This window comes from Volvox carteri (genome assembly GCF_000143455.1).
Source record: "Volvox carteri f. nagariensis unplaced genomic scaffold VOLCAscaffold_20, whole genome shotgun sequence".
Taxonomy (NCBI): Eukaryota; Viridiplantae; Chlorophyta; class Chlorophyceae; order Chlamydomonadales; family Volvocaceae; genus Volvox; species Volvox carteri.
In genome coordinates this window covers 130,388-145,025 of record NW_003307563.1, presented here as the reverse complement: position 1 = coordinate 145,025, position 14,638 = coordinate 130,388, and the positions used below count along the sequence as shown (strand labels likewise).

At 62.0% G+C, this 14,638-nt stretch overlaps 3 protein-coding genes across 3 annotated transcripts; 2 read left to right on the top strand and 1 right to left on the bottom strand.

Annotated features, from left to right (window-relative positions):
* Positions 1-3,441: 3,441 nt before the first annotated feature.
* VOLCADRAFT_60851 (uncharacterized protein) lies at positions 3,442-3,852 on the top strand (the record flags this gene model as incomplete). The annotated part of the gene is made up of 1 exon (XM_002950773.1): positions 3,442-3,852. A coding segment is annotated over one exon (411 nt), but the record flags the coding sequence as incomplete, so codon positions are not given.
* A 947-nt stretch (positions 3,853-4,799) lies between these two features.
* On the top strand, positions 4,800-7,564 carry VOLCADRAFT_91170 (uncharacterized protein; the record flags this gene model as incomplete). Its single annotated transcript, XM_002950772.1, has 2 exons — positions 4,800-6,047; positions 6,359-7,564. The coding sequence occupies 2 exons, from the start codon at positions 4,800-4,802 to the stop codon at positions 7,562-7,564; spliced, it is 2,454 nt and encodes an 817-aa protein (XP_002950818.1).
* Positions 7,565-9,272: 1,708 nt separating this feature from the next.
* VOLCADRAFT_104834 (uncharacterized protein) lies at positions 9,273-14,254 on the bottom strand (the record flags this gene model as incomplete). The annotated part of the gene is made up of 4 exons (XM_002950663.1): positions 9,273-9,608; positions 11,707-11,773; positions 13,388-13,453; positions 13,739-14,254. The coding sequence occupies 4 exons, from the start codon at positions 14,252-14,254 to the stop codon at positions 9,583-9,585; spliced, it is 675 nt and encodes a 224-aa protein (XP_002950709.1). The 3' UTR covers positions 9,273-9,582.
* Between the last annotated feature and the right edge of the window lie 384 nt (positions 14,255-14,638).

Genomic DNA, 14,638 nt, shown 5'->3' with positions numbered 1-14,638 from the left:
TACCCCCATGATGCCAGTCCGAGCCCGCCTGGGCTGGCACAGCCGCCTCCGCCGCCGGGCCAACTGCCTAGATCCAGTCCGAGCCCGCCTACGCTGGCACAGCCGCCTCCGCCGCCGGGCCAGCTGCCGAGATCCAGTCCGAGCCCGCCTACGCTGGCACAGCCGCCTCCGCCGCCGGGTCAGCTGCCTGGATCCAGTCCGAGCCCGCCTGGGCTGGCACAGCCGCCTCCGCCGCCGGGCCAGCTGCCGAGATCCAGTCCGAGCCCGCCTGGGCTAGCACAGCCGCCTCCGGCGCCGGGCCAGCTGCCTGGATCTAGTCCGAGCCCGCCTGGGCTGGCGCAGCCGCCTCCGCCGCCGGGCCAGCAGCCTAGATCCAGTCCGAGCCCGCCTACGCTGGCACAGCCGCCTCCGCCGCCGGGCCAGCTGCCTGGATCCAGTCCGAGCCCGCCTGGGCTGGCCACCGCCTCCGCCGCCGGGCCAGCTGCCTGGATCCAGTCCGAGCCCGCCTGGGCTGGCACAGCCGCCTCCGCCGCCGGGCCAGCTGCCTAGATCCAGTCCGAGCCCGCCTGGGCTGGCACAGCCGCCTCCGCCGCCGGGCCAGCTGCCTGGATCCAGTCCGAGCCCGCCTACGCTGGCACAGCCGCCTCCGCCGCCGGGTCAGCTGCCTGGATCCAGTCCGAGCCCGCCTGGGCTGGCACAGCCGCCTCCGCCGCCGGGCCAGCTGCCTAGATCCAGTCCGAGCCCGCCTGGGCTGGCACAGCCGCCTCCGCCGCCGGGCCAGCTGCCTGGATCTAGTCCGAGCCCGCCTACGCTGGCACAGCCGCCTCCGCCGCCGGGCCAGCTGCCTAGATCCAGTCCGAGCCCGCCTGGGCTGGCACAGCCGCCTCCGCCGCCGGGCCAGCTGCCTGGATCCAGTCCGAGCCCGCCTGGGCTGGCACAGCCGCCTCCGCCGCCGGGCCAGCTGCCTGGATCCAGTCCGAGCCCACCTGGGCTGGCACAGCCGCCTCCGCCGCCGGGCCAGCTGCCTAGATCCAGTCCGAGCCCGCCTGGGCTGGCACAGCCGCCTCCGCCGCCGGGCCAGCTGCCTGGATCCAGTCCGAGCCCGCCTACGCTGGCACAGCCGCCTCCGCCGCCGGGTCAGCTGCCTGGATCCAGTCCGAGCCCGCCTGGGCTGGCACAGCCGCCTCCGCCGCCGGGCCAGCTGCCTAGATCCAGTCCGAGCCCGCCTGGGCTAGCACAGCCGCCTCCGGCGCCGGGCCAGCTGCCTGGATCTAGTCCGAGCCCGCTTACGCTGGCACAGCCGCCTCCGCCGCCGGGCCAGCTGCCTAGATCCAGTCCGAGCCCGCCTGGGCTGGCACAGCCGCCTCCGCCGCCGGGCCAGCTGCCTGGATCCAGTCCGAGCCCGCCTGGGCTGGCACAGCCGCCTCCGCCGCCGGGCCAGCTGCCTAGATCCAGTCCGAGCCCGCCTACGCTGGCACAGCCGCCTCCGCCGCCGGGCCAGCTGCCTGGATCCAGTCCGAGCCCGCCTACGCTGGCACAGCCGCCTCCGCCGCCGGGCCAGCTGCCGAGATCCAGTCCGAGCCCGCCTACGCTGGCACAGCCGCCTCCGCCGCCGGGTCAGCTGCCTGGATCCAGTCCGAGCCCGCCTGGGCTGGCACAGCCGCCTCCGCCGCCGCGTCAGCCAGGATCCAGCCCCAGCCCGCCTCGGCAAGCCACAGCCCAGACTCAGGCAGCGAACCCACTGCACTCAGTCAGCCCCAGCCCATCTCCAGGACAGGCTCTACCGCCTCCGCCTCCAGGCCAGCAGCCAGGCCAGCCCCGGCCCATCTCCAGGAGGGGCTCTACCGCCCCCGCCTCAAGGCCAGCAGCCAGGCGCCAGCCCCGGCCCATCTCCAGGAGGGGCTCTACCGCCCCCGCCTCAAGGCCAGCAGCCAGGCGCCAGCCCCGGCCCATCTCCAGGAGGGGCTCTACCGCCCCCGCCTCAAGGCCAGCAGCCAGGCGCCAGCCCCGGCCCATCTCCAGGAGGGGCTCTACCGCCCCCGCCTCAAGGCCAGCAGCCAGGCGCCAGCCCCGGCCCATCTCCAGGAGGGGCTCTACCGCCCCCGCCTCAAGGCCAGCAGCCAGGCGCCAGCCCCGGCCCATCTCCAGGAGGGGCTCTACCGCCCCCGCCTCAAGGCCAGCAGCCAGGCGCCAGCCCCGGCCCATCTCCAGGAGGGGCTCTACCGCCCCCGCCTCAAGGCCAGCAGCCAGGCGCCAGCCCCGGCCCATCTCCAGGAGGGGCTCTACCGCCCCCGCCTCAAGGCCAGCAGCCAGGCGCCAGCCCCGGCCCATCTCCAGGAGAGGCTCTACCGCCCCCGCCTCAAGGCCAGCAGCCAGGCGCCAGCCCCGGCCCATCTCCAGGAGGGGCTCTACCGCCCCCGCCTCAAGGCCAGCAGCCAGGCGCCAGCCCCGGCCCATCTCCAGGAGGGGCTCTACCGCCCCCGCCTCAAGGCCAGCAGCCAGGCGCCAGCCCCGGCCCATCTCCAGGAGGGGCTCTACCGCCCCCGCCTCAAGGCCAGCAGCCAGGCGCCAGCCCCGGCCCATCTCCAGGAGGGGCTCTACCGCCCCCGCCTCAAGGCCAGCAGCCAGGCGCCAGCCCCGGCCCATCTCCAGGAGAGGCTCTACCGTCCCCGCCTCAAGGCCAGCAGCCAGGCGCCAGCCCCGGCCCATCTCCAGGAGGGGCTCTACCGCCCCCGCCTCAAGGCCAGCAGCCAGGCGCCAGCCCCGGCCCATCTCCAGGAGAGGCTCTACCGCCCCCGCCTCAAGGCCAGCAGCCAGGCGCCAGCCCCGGCCCATCTCCAGGAGGGGCTCTACCGCCCCCGCCTCAAGGCCAGCAGCCAGGCGCCAGCCCCGGCCCATCTCCAGGAGAGGCTCTACCGCCCCCGCCTCAAGGCCAGCAGCCAGGCGCCAGCCCCGGCCCATCTCCAGGAGAGGCTCTACCGCCCCCGCCTCAAGGCCAGCAGCCAGGCGCCAGCCCCGGCCCATCTCCAGGAGGGGCTCTACCGCCCCCGCCTCAAGGCCAGCAGCCAGGCGCCAGCCCCGGCCCATCTCCAGGAGGGGCTCTACCGCCCCCGCCTCAAGGCCAGCAGCCAGGCGCCAGCCCCGGCCCATCTCCAGGAGGGGCTCTACCGCCCCCGCCTCAAGGCCAGCAGCCAGGCGCCAGCCCCGGCCCATCTCCAGGAGGGGCTCTACCGCCCCCGCCTCAAGGCCAGCAGCCAGGCGCCAGCCCCGGCCCATCTCCAGGAGAGGCTCTGCCGCCCCCGCCTCAAGGCCAGCAGCCAGGCGCCAGCCCCGGCCCATCTCCAGGAGGGGCTCTACCGTCCCCGCCTCAAGGCCAGCAGCCAGGCGCCAGCCCCGGCCCATCTCCAGGAGAGGCTCTACCGCCCCCGCCTCCAGGAGAGACTCTACCGCCCCCGCCTCCAGGAGAGGCTCTACCGCCCCCGCCTCCAGGAGAGGCTCTACCGCTCCCGCCTCCAGGAGAGGCTCTACCGCCCCCGCCTCCAGGAGAAGCTCTACCGCCCCCGCCTCCAGGAGAAGCTCTACCGCCCCCGCCTCCAGGAGAGGCTCTACCGCCCCCGCCTCCAGGAGAGGCTCTACCGCCCCCGCCTCCAGGAGAGACTCTACCGCCCCCGCCTCCAGGAGAGGCTCTACCGCCCCCGCCTCCAGGAGAGGCTCTACCGCCCCCGCCTCCAGGAGAGGCTCTACCGCCCCCGCCTCCAGGAGAAGCTCTACCGCCCCCGCCTCCAGGAGAAGCTCTACCGCCCCCGCCTCCAGGAGAGGCTCTACCGCCCCCGCCTCCAGGAGAGGCTCTACCGCCCCCGCCTCCAGGAGAGGCTCTACCGCCCCCGCCTCCAGGAGAGGCTCTACCGCTCCCGCCTCCAGGAGAAGCTCTACCGCCCCCGCCTCCAGGAGAAGCTCTACCGCCCCCGCCTCCAGGAGAGGCTCTACCGCCCCCGCCTCCAGGAGAGGCTCTACCGCCCCCGCCTCCAGGAGAGGCTCTACCGCCCCCGCCTCCAGGAGAGGCTCTACCGCTCCCGCCTCCAGGAGAAGCTCTACCGCCCCCGCCTCCAGGAGAAGCTCTACCGCCCCTTCCTCCAGGAGAAGCTCTACCGCCCCCGCCTCCAGGAGAGGCTCTACCGCCCCCGCCTCCAGGAGAGGCTCTACCGCCCCCGCCTCCAGGAGAGGCTCTACCGCCCCCGCCTCCAGGAGAGGCTCTACCGCCCCCGCCTCATCACCAGCAGCCAGCACCCACAAGCCCCAGCCCGGCTGCTGATCCTCAACCGCCATCATCACCAGTCGACCAGCCAGCACCCACAAGCCCCAGCCCGGCTGCTTCTCCTCCACCGCCATCATCACCAGTCGACCAGCCAGCCCCCTCAAGCCCCAGCCCGGCTGCTCCTCCTCCACCGCCATCATCACCTGTCGACCAGCCAGCCCCCTCAAGCCCCAGCCCGGCTGCTCCTCCTCCACCGCCATCATCACCTGTCGACCAGCCAGCCCCCTCAAGCCCCAGCCCGGCTGCTCCTCCTCCACCGCCATCATCACCTGTCGACCAGCCAGCCCCCTCAAGCCCCAGCTCGCCTCCTCTCTTTCAGCCCCCTTCATTTCCTGGCGACCAACCGCGATCAAAGCCTAGCCCTGGTCAATCGCCACTTAGATCCCTACCACCTTCGCCTCGTCAATCGCCCCTCCCCCCCGGGGTGATGATTCCTGTTCCCCTCCCCGATAATTTCCTCGGCTGGGAAGATTCTGGGTACGACATGTCAGCGTACGACAGTTTTGAAAACACATCACACGTGGTGGTGACTTACTTATTCTCCGTGGCGCAGGAGGCACCCGCTGTTCGCGGTTGGAGCTTTGTTGCAGATTCAACAGTTTTCGGTGTCGATGTGGATCCCTCAAGCGCTATGATAACACGGCGTACGGCTGATAGCAGTACAACAGTTGCCACGCAGTTTATTCGGTATGCGGATTCGGGTCTTCCAACGGTGACGGTCCTTGATACCATCACCGCGGGCTCATCTCTGTTGTACACAGTCACATTTCCGCGGCGACGTGTGTTTGCAGATTCTATTCCCGCCAGTACCCCAGATGCGGTACCACCGCCGCAAGAGCAGGTCGGTGCCCATCATCACCGTCACCACCATCATCATCGTCGACGTCGCCTTGGCGAAACTCCGCCACCGGGCGCTGGCGCCACGGTCATTGTATGGAGCAATGACGTGGCAACCATTACCGTACTTCCCACCGACCTCAGCGGTCCAAAGAGCTCCTCTCTGCCTAATGGCATTCGCACCTGCGCCGCCGCGCCACAACCTGCCGACACGGACTTTCTCCCTTTCGGACCTAATCAATGCCTCAACGTCACCGTGGGGAGCACCTACTACGCCGCCGCCAACCGCACTACCTTTGTTGTACGACTTCGCGCCACTGCCGTCGGCTCCGCCAGCCTCAGCACCACCAGCGGTACGACAGAGTACGTCAACTGTACGGCATGGCTGTCATCCTTGCCGTCGCCGGCGTTCCTGCGGGTGCTGCTCACCGAGGCGACGGCGGCCGAGCTTGCGGCCGCCGCCGCCGCCGCCGCTACTCCCCCACTCACGGCGCCCCTGGGTACCTTTATCCAGGACGGCGCGCTGATGGTGCCCCGCGGCGCCATCGTACGGCCAGGACGATATTCCGGAATGGAGCTGTCTTTCAGCCGTCAGGGTATTAACGCCCTGCAGGATGTCTGCACGCAGCGGGCCCTCGAGGGGCAGCTTCCGGACACGTGCGCGATGCAGCTCCTAACCCGCAGTAGGTGTGAGGAGGACGTGATTGGTATCGACAGTGGCGGTACGGACCCCATCGGCGACATACCGGCGGTTTACGCGCCCCCGCCGGCGCCGCCGCCGCCGCCGCCGGCTCCTCCACGGAGCAGCGGCAGTGCGGGGGAGAACAGTCCGGCGACTATTCAGGGGTATAGCGGCAACGTCCGGACAGCGGACAGCGGTCTGTCGAATAGTCAGGTAAGTCCCCTTGGCCCCGTTTTTCAGGGGACTTGAAAAAACGTTTTGGGTACGATAGGCACATCAGATGTGGGTGGGTGGGTGTGTGACTGTGTGTGTGGCTCCTCCTTTGGGTTTACTCCGCCTTAGCCTTCGCCTCCGCTTCCGCCTCCTCGTCCTCGTTCTCACCCTCGTTTGCCAGATCGTCCAACTTTTAACACAAAAAATCTCAAAAAAATCTAAACAAAATCCCAAAAAACTTTCATACAAAATAAAAATTCCCTATTTCCAAGGAAATAACTAACGGCTCGTTATTTGCTTTGTTTGTCCAGACGGTGATCATCGTGTGCATGGTTGTGGGTTCCGTTATTCTTGGCCTTATCACGCTCATGGTCATTACACACCATAAGCGCAAGCGATGGCAGCTGGGCAACCTTGACGACTCGTTCAACGCCTTCTCACTTGCCGGCGGCAGCGTTGGCGGCAACGTCAGCGGCGGCGGCGCAGGTGCAGGCGCCGCCGCTGGCACCACCGCCGCTGGAGGCCACGTCATCAGTATGACCGCTGACACACGCAGCGCGCCGGCGGCGCAGGCGGCAGCCTCGGTGACGTCGGCGGCGGCGTCAGCAGCGGGCTTGGCCGCGGGGCCGACCTACGGTACCGGCGGGACGGCGACGGCGGGACAGAAGCTAAATGGCGGAGAGGACGTGGTTCCAGGTTCGAACCCGGCACGGAGCAATGGAGGTGCATCCGCCGGTGGCTCAGCGTTGCTGCAGCGACAGTCGAATGGCTCACTCCCAGAAAAAAACGTACATCACCACGAAATGGTGACGTCAGCGACGGTGCAGAACGGAACACCGGCAGCACTAGCACCAGCGGTAGCGGCGGCGGCACCCGCCACGGTCGCCGCCTCCGCAGCCTGTACGGCAGAAGAGCATCCAGATGTGGTGGTTAGGGCCGGAGAGATCCAAGCAACGCAAGGGGAAGCGGAGGCGGAGAAGACCGACTGGCGCTTGGTGGCGGAAATCGGCCAGCCGCTCCCTTCGGCAGTAGCCCCCGCTACACCAGCCTTGCCGCCGGGGGTGACGCCAACGCTAGAGCCCGCGCAAGCGCCGCCGCCGGCGGTCACGTCAACGGAGGCGATGACGCCGGCTGCGGCGATGACGCCGGCGGCGGCGGCGCTCGATACGGCTCTTCCGCCGGGGACCATTCCCGCTCCAGTAACATCCCCCAAGATGCCGATACCAGAGCAGGCTCCGGAACCACTTCCGGAGGCATCGACTGCGACACTTGAACCAACGCCGTCGCCGCCGTCAATCCCAATCCAGGCCTCGGCTCCCACGCCGACGGAAGCGCCGACGTCAACTGCCGTACGGCAACCTGCGTCAGCTTCGCCGCCGACGCTGGACGCTGCGCAGCAAGCACAGTTGCCTTCCATGCCTACCCTGGCTTCGATGCCGCCGCGGGACGCGGTGCCTCCGACAACGCATCAATCTCCGAAGCCTACGCGAGTTTCGGAAGAGCAACAAAGTTCATAATCATGATAACGATAAGACAAAACGGAACATTGCGTAGTGGAATGGGCAAAATCATATATAGCCCATAGGGGTTATAGTGTTGGTGGCGGGCAGCTTGGGCAGCTTTTGTCGTGTGCTGTGATGGTGGTGGTGGTGGTGGTAGTGGTGGTGGTGGTGGTGGTGGTGGTGATGTCAGCGTAGGTTTCGGCAACTCGTGCATATTTATCGAACTCCACCCGGACCGCACTCCAGCCCGTTTTTCCCCACTTCGAGACAGGGCGATTCCGCTCTGTGAAAACGGAGGTCTTCTTCGTTTTGGCGGCTTGGATGGTGGATGGAGCTCTACAGCAGGAATAGTAGTGTATGGATGTATGTATGTATGCGTGTGGATGTGGATGTGGATGTGTACATGTGTACATGTGGATGTGGATGTGTATATGATGTTTGTGTGCCTGTTTGTCTGTGTGTATTATGTGCCTGCTCGCGCGCCTGTTTGTGTGCCTGTTTGTCTGTATGTATTATGTGAATACCGACATTACCTGAGGGCAGAGACAGGCCCCGAATGTGCACGCGTATGTATGTATGTGCGTGCGTGCGTGTATGTGTGTGTATGTACGTATGTTCTAGTGCATGAAGACCTTTTCCAGAAGACCGCGCGCGAAACCCGCATGCCACGTACCACGCCGCGAGGAGTGGGATGGGGTCGGTTATTGTTTCGGGTAGTAGGTTCCGGTTAGTTAGCTGACCAGACAGTTGCAACGATTCCGTTGCTTGACCAGCGGTTAGATGGATGTACCTGCTGAAGGGTTGGCTTACCCCTGGCCGGGTGGCATGCGGTTGATGATGAAATCCACATGCAGACCGCTGTAGTGGCTTATTAACCCCCGGCCATGTATGTTGTACACCCATGTCGTATATCAGAAGGTTTTCTATGTACGACACAAGGTAGTTGCGCAAATGTTTTCCTTGGTTTTGCTTTTGCTTCTGCTTTCAAGGAGGCTGTTGAGACAGCTGTTGAGACCTTTTGCTTAGCTGCGGCATGCGCCTCTTATCAATGGATGCTCATGACGGACTGCGGCTTGCAAAACGGACTTGGAAAAGCGGTTGTGGAAAGCGGTGTTTGTGAAGCGGTTGAGATAACCACTCAACGGGCGCCGCTGGTAGAAACTGGCGCCTGCGTGGCCTTGGGGGGCTGCTCGACCGCCCACTGTTCATTTTTTTTGTGGGTCGCGGCGATGAGGGATAGCCGGCGCGATTACGACCGGCGCGATGACGGCCACCATGACCAGGATTACGCTCGCAGGAGGGCAGCGAAAAAGGCGGCATTAAATTGACGGCAGGTTGGCGAAACGGAGGATTCCCCGGGACTGCCTGGCAGGTTTTGAAAAAGTGTTGTGTTTATGGCCTTTTCTCATTATCGATCTGGATCAGGATTGCGGCGGGACACGTGGACTGGAGGAATGGAGAGGCAGAGGTGGGCAGAGGGAATGAGCGATGCAGGATGGGTGACAGCAACGGTTTGGGTTGGACGAGGGCGTGGACGGCGTTAACAGGGAAACATTAGAAGCGCTGCCAGCACTTGGGATGTGATAAACTTATTGGCGTTGACTTAAATATAACTTATCATACAGAGAGGTTATAATGCCGCTGCGCAAAGAATGCTTGTATGTGTACGTTGTGATAACATTTCGAGAATGCTTCACGTCGCGCGTTGTGTAGTAAAATGGACATCTCTTTAACATTTTGCGTTGCAATAGGTTACTCTTTGTGCTGCGCGCTCGACCTGACTGTCTACGTCTGCCTGCGGTTGCGTCATCTCCAGCACAAACCACACGCTGCTTAAATGGCTGGCTTAGAATTTTGTGTTTTTCTTCTCCGCGTTGCCTTTGGCCTTTAGTCGTTCCTTGCGTTGTGTTTTCTGCAAGGGCTTTCGTTTTTCCTGAGTTGTTGCGGGCCATAGGAGAAGCCGCGCAGCAACAAGGAAAGCAACGGCGGCAGCCGGTCCAAGCCACGCTACGGGAACTGTTCCATGCTTTGTTTTAAGAGTACTCGGGGGTAAGCTGCCCTGCGGAACGGGATAAGGGAGACACGAGAGCGCAGGAGGAGGGGGGATTATGGATAGATGGGGCTAGAAGAGGAATGCGTGGAGCTTCTTGTCTTCAGATAGAGGGATTGTCAGCGATGATGCGCGATGAGAGGTGGAGGTCAACCGCGCGCGGGATCAGGTCCGTAGCCTGCTGTCTTGGTTGTTGCTGATGCGCCTGTCGCGGCAGCTGGCGGACGGCTACCCGGTGCCTTCCCTGTTGTTGCGTAATGGGAGTTTGTGCTTCATTTGAGCAAACTGTCTGCTTTCTGGGGTAGGGTGAAGACCGGAAGGGGTTGCGCTTTGACGCGATGTGCGCCGTGCTACTGGAGAACAATGAAGCAGGAATTGAGAAACATGAATGGATGGCCTCACGTTGAAGCCATCTTACATAGTTATCAAGGACAGCACTGCTGACGTATTCAATTCTTTTTCCTTTTGTCTCTGTCGCCGTAAACGTTTCTATCTTGGATGAAGTAACGGCGCCGCCCCTGCGGCCGCGCGCGATTACCTATAGCAGCTGCGGCGTCACTCCTTCATTGAACCGCTGTCTAAAACCTAAAAGATTAATGAAATGTGCTGAGTTTTAGAGCTTGCCGAAGTGATGATAAAATGCAAGCAACTGCGGATTGGTTGCTGCGAGAAACGCAGCAGCTGCGGTCGTTTACGCTTTGGAAGGCTATATACCTTGTTTTTTTTTTAAATTCATCACAGTCGTGTTTGGGGATGCCTCCCACTGTAAGAAGTGTCTGTGCTCGCTGATTTGACAGAAAGTCCGCACTGGTCCGCAAATCTGCGACCAGGCACAGGTTGGCCGGCACAGCGATGTATGCCAAGAAATCAGATGACATGTCTTTGCTAGCTTGCCAGCCTAACGCTCACAGCTTTGCGGCTTAAACAGAGACTCTAGTTCCCGTGCAATAGACCTTTCTGTTCGCGGCTTTCATGGTTCACAACGATGCCGACCTGCAAGTTGACGAAGGGACCTTTTCCTTGGACAAATTGCATGGCGAAAGTCTGCAAAATCACAGCCGGGGATGCCGGTGCACAAATCACGGATGCCTGTCGCGGAGCAGCCATGCATGATTAATTACATAAATCTTCTTCATTCAGAACCTGGATCCCCAGCTCCAAAACACCATTTGCAAGCAGCCACAATTGACGTGACAAAACCACAATCCGAAACCGTACCTATTCCACTGCGCCGACCTCCATATTACAGCATTTGCATCAACCAAGATGCAAGACAACAGTCTTTACGACGGTTAAGGAGAAGCTAAACTCTTTCGTGGAATCCACTCTCATGGCATTAAACGGACGATATAATGTGCCTACTTCTAGTTAACGTATTATATTGTATTCATTATGTTAAATGGCATGCCCTAAAACGCCGAAGTTTCACGAGCAGACCGCCGAACAGGTGGAAAGAGTTTAGACTAAAATTTCGCAAATCCTTTTGCGGAAGATTCCCTCAAGCTAATGCTATTGCCTGCATGCTTCGGAAATTTCATACCTGCATCACCGTTTTAAATTCGGACCCTTTGTCCGCTTATTAATCCCAGGCGTGTTCCCTCATTATTATGTGCAGGCAAAAGCAGCAAAGCAGCATATTTCTGCTGCTGTCTTGACAGCCGTTCGCCTCTTACCTGTTTTCTGTCCACAAGCAGTATAGGCGCTTTGGCAATGTGAAGTTATATACATATGCAGTGCAGTACAACGCACGGCACCTCTCGCAGCTGCAGAAAGTCCGTCACGCCAACAATACCGAAATACAAAACACCAGTGCAAATGCCAACCGTGCATCCCCTCCCCCGCGTCTGTCACTCCCGCGTCTGTTTACGGTTAGGTGCCCCCCTGGCCAGCGTCAGGCCCGGATCGATGTGTAACAGAACCACTCCCCCCGTCATCACCCCCTACATACACCAGCACACAGCGAACGATGCCGCATCGCCTCTAATAAACCCCGTCTAAGAACAAACCATTAACAAGTACGACGACAACATCGGCAGCGAGATTTGACCCCGGAAGACACACACATACATACATACACACATCATCAGCATCGGTACCATCATCTCACCTCTGCTTCTTAGATAGCGTATTCTGCGCCTCCCATCAACCACGGGACGTGCCATGTCGAGCACAACCTTGCACGGCATTAAAAGCATGAGAACGGGGTGGTGATTCAAAGCAACGGGGGAGAATCACCGCGCGAAGGGACGGAAAAACGACGACAAAAGTCTTAAACCAAAAAGCACAACTGGGTAACCGCCACCAACCACCAACCGCGAACCGCGGCCGCCACAGCTCGCTTGTAAATCACTGGCGTCTCCTAAAAAACCTGCTGATTAATTATTCTGCCGTCAATGGAACTGCCGCAAAACTCCCACACAACATTTGGAAACCCGGCTGTGGCCACTTCGGTCTCCCCACCAGAGAAAGGCAGGAGCAGCTGGTGGCGCTACGGCCTTCAGCGCAAACGGACTACTGCCGCATACGCGCGTGTGTATGTATGTGTGTGTATGTGTGTGTGGAGGGAGGGAGGAGGACGCAACGCGCAAAAAAAACTGTAATGTAGTGAATTATGAGTAATGGGGAATGGGCTGTGCGGGGGTCACCCAGAGCTCACCACACGGTGCATCTGTTGCATCCTCCCAACCGTCCACAACCGCCGTCCACAACCGTCGTCGTCATCCATTACAAACGCCATCAACTTCACACGCACCACTCAGCTCCGGCGCACTCGCCGGTGATTCCCTCCCTCTCCCTCTCCCTTGCAGTATCGTACATGCATGCACACACATACATACACGCAAACATCAGAGCCACTCTTGTCCGGCAAAACCCACCTCACCCCCTCACCAACCAACCGACAACCAATTAACCGACAACCAATTAACCGACAACCAACCCCACGGCTTTTCAGGATGGACGGCACACCCAAGGTGGGCTCGTAAGGCCCAAAACTCTGCCGCCCTTTGCTCAGCGCAGCGCCATCATCATCCTCTTCCCTCCTCCTCCTCCCCCTCCTCGTCCTTCTCCCTCTCCCCTCCCCCCTCTCTCCCCTCATCCTCCCCTTTTCCCTCCTCGTCCTCATCCTCATCCTTTCCCTCACCTTCCGGGCCCCAGAGCGGGACTCCTCTTCCCCCTCTCCCCCCTTCTGGTCCCCCCGTGGACAAGTCAGCAAACCAACATCAGCGCCCCCATCAGAAGAACCTGGCCAAAAAGAAGCCCGCTCGTCCCACCCGACCAACTACTTTCCATCCACCCAGGAACCTCCGCCTTGGGAAAACCCAAACCTCGTCCCTCTCCCCCTTCCCCCTCGCCCCCTCCTCTCAAGCCACCGCTACGCGCCAAGGCATCTCCATCGCCACAACGCCTGCCGCCGGCGAGGCGTCCTCCATCACCGCCTCATCACCATCAAGAGCCACAGCGTGGTGAGTGTGAAGACCCCCTTGGTGGCCCTGAGCGCCCGGGTGAACCGCCTGCCCCTGACTGCCCTGCAACACAGCTGCCCTGTGTTGCTGTCGCTGGTGCTGGGACTGGGTCTGGTTGTGCAGATGCTGGTGATGGCGGTGCTGTTGCTGCTGCTGCTGGTGCTGCTGGTGCTGTTGCTGGTGCTGTTGCTGGTGGTGCGGCAGCGGCGGTCGATGATGCAACAGCTGGTGATGATGCCGACGTTGTTGGTTATGATGATGGTTATGATGATGGTTATGATGATGGTCATGATGATGATGGTGTTGTGCCGCGTGATGTGCCACCTGGTTTTGCTGTTGTTGCTGCTGCTGTTGTTGCGATTGCTGCGTCGTCAATGCCGCCGCCGGCTGCTGCGGTGCATGTGGTGCATGCAATGGTGGGTGCAACAACAAGTCCATCACCACCTCCTCATCCTCAACCTCCTCCTCCCGGAAACCCAAATCCATTACCCCCCGCTTCAGCTGCAGCCCCTGCTGGTGGGCCTGCTGCTGCTGCTGCTGCTTCTGCTGCTGTAGCATGGCCGTAGCCTCTGGCAGTAGCCCCCGCAACACGCCGGGCAGTAGCCCGGCCAGCAGCTCCTGCTCAGAGAAGTTTTGCGGCTGTACGGCAATCGGGGCAGCCAGTACGCCCCCCACGTCCACGTCCACGTTCAAAGGGAATTGTTCCGGTACGACAAAAAACTGCGTCATGGGCTGTAGCTGCATTGAGAGCTGCTGCTGCTGCAGCTGCTGCAACAATTTCAGCTGGGCCACGATGCTGTTCTTCATCCCGCCTGTGCCCTCCTCCGCCAATTTGATCTTCAACACAGCCTTCTGCCCTCCGTGCCCGTGCCCGTGCCCGAGCTCGCCGCGGCGCTGGGACGCGGCGTCTGCGGCCGTGGACGGCGCCGAAACCATCTTATCCTGGTCCCCTCCCTCCGCCGCCGTGCCAGCGGCGACGGCGGCAGCGGCAACCGCCGCCACCGCCGCCGTACGGCGCGCTTGGAGTTGCTCTCGTATCCTTCGAAGCGGCCGGGGCTGGTAGGTCGGGTCATTGCGGGCGCGAAGCTCCTCAATACGACGCATCGTAAATCGTACCCATTCACCCGTATTTGTACGACCTTCCGTGGCGGGGTACTGCTCCAGCGGACGCTCGTCCTCAAGCACGTACATGTCCTAAAAAACGGGTTTTATTGGTTTTAAAAGGGTTTTTAAAAATGAGAACAGCAAGGGGGAAATGAGGGGGAGATCTCGGTGTCCAAAAGGCAACGATAACCGACGCACCTGCATTCAGTTGCCTTCAGTTATTACCTAACAAACTTAACTGCCCCAACCGACACAAGAAGCCAATACCTAACAACACGGTGGCTCTCACAAACAGGTTACACCGCAACATCGCTACCTAGGCAAGAATGTCTACATAGCACATATCCATTCCACCCCCCACCATCACCACCATCACCACCACCACCACCACCACCACCATCACCACCATCACCGCCATCACCGCCATCACCGCCATCACCGCCATCACCACCATCACCACCATCACCGCCA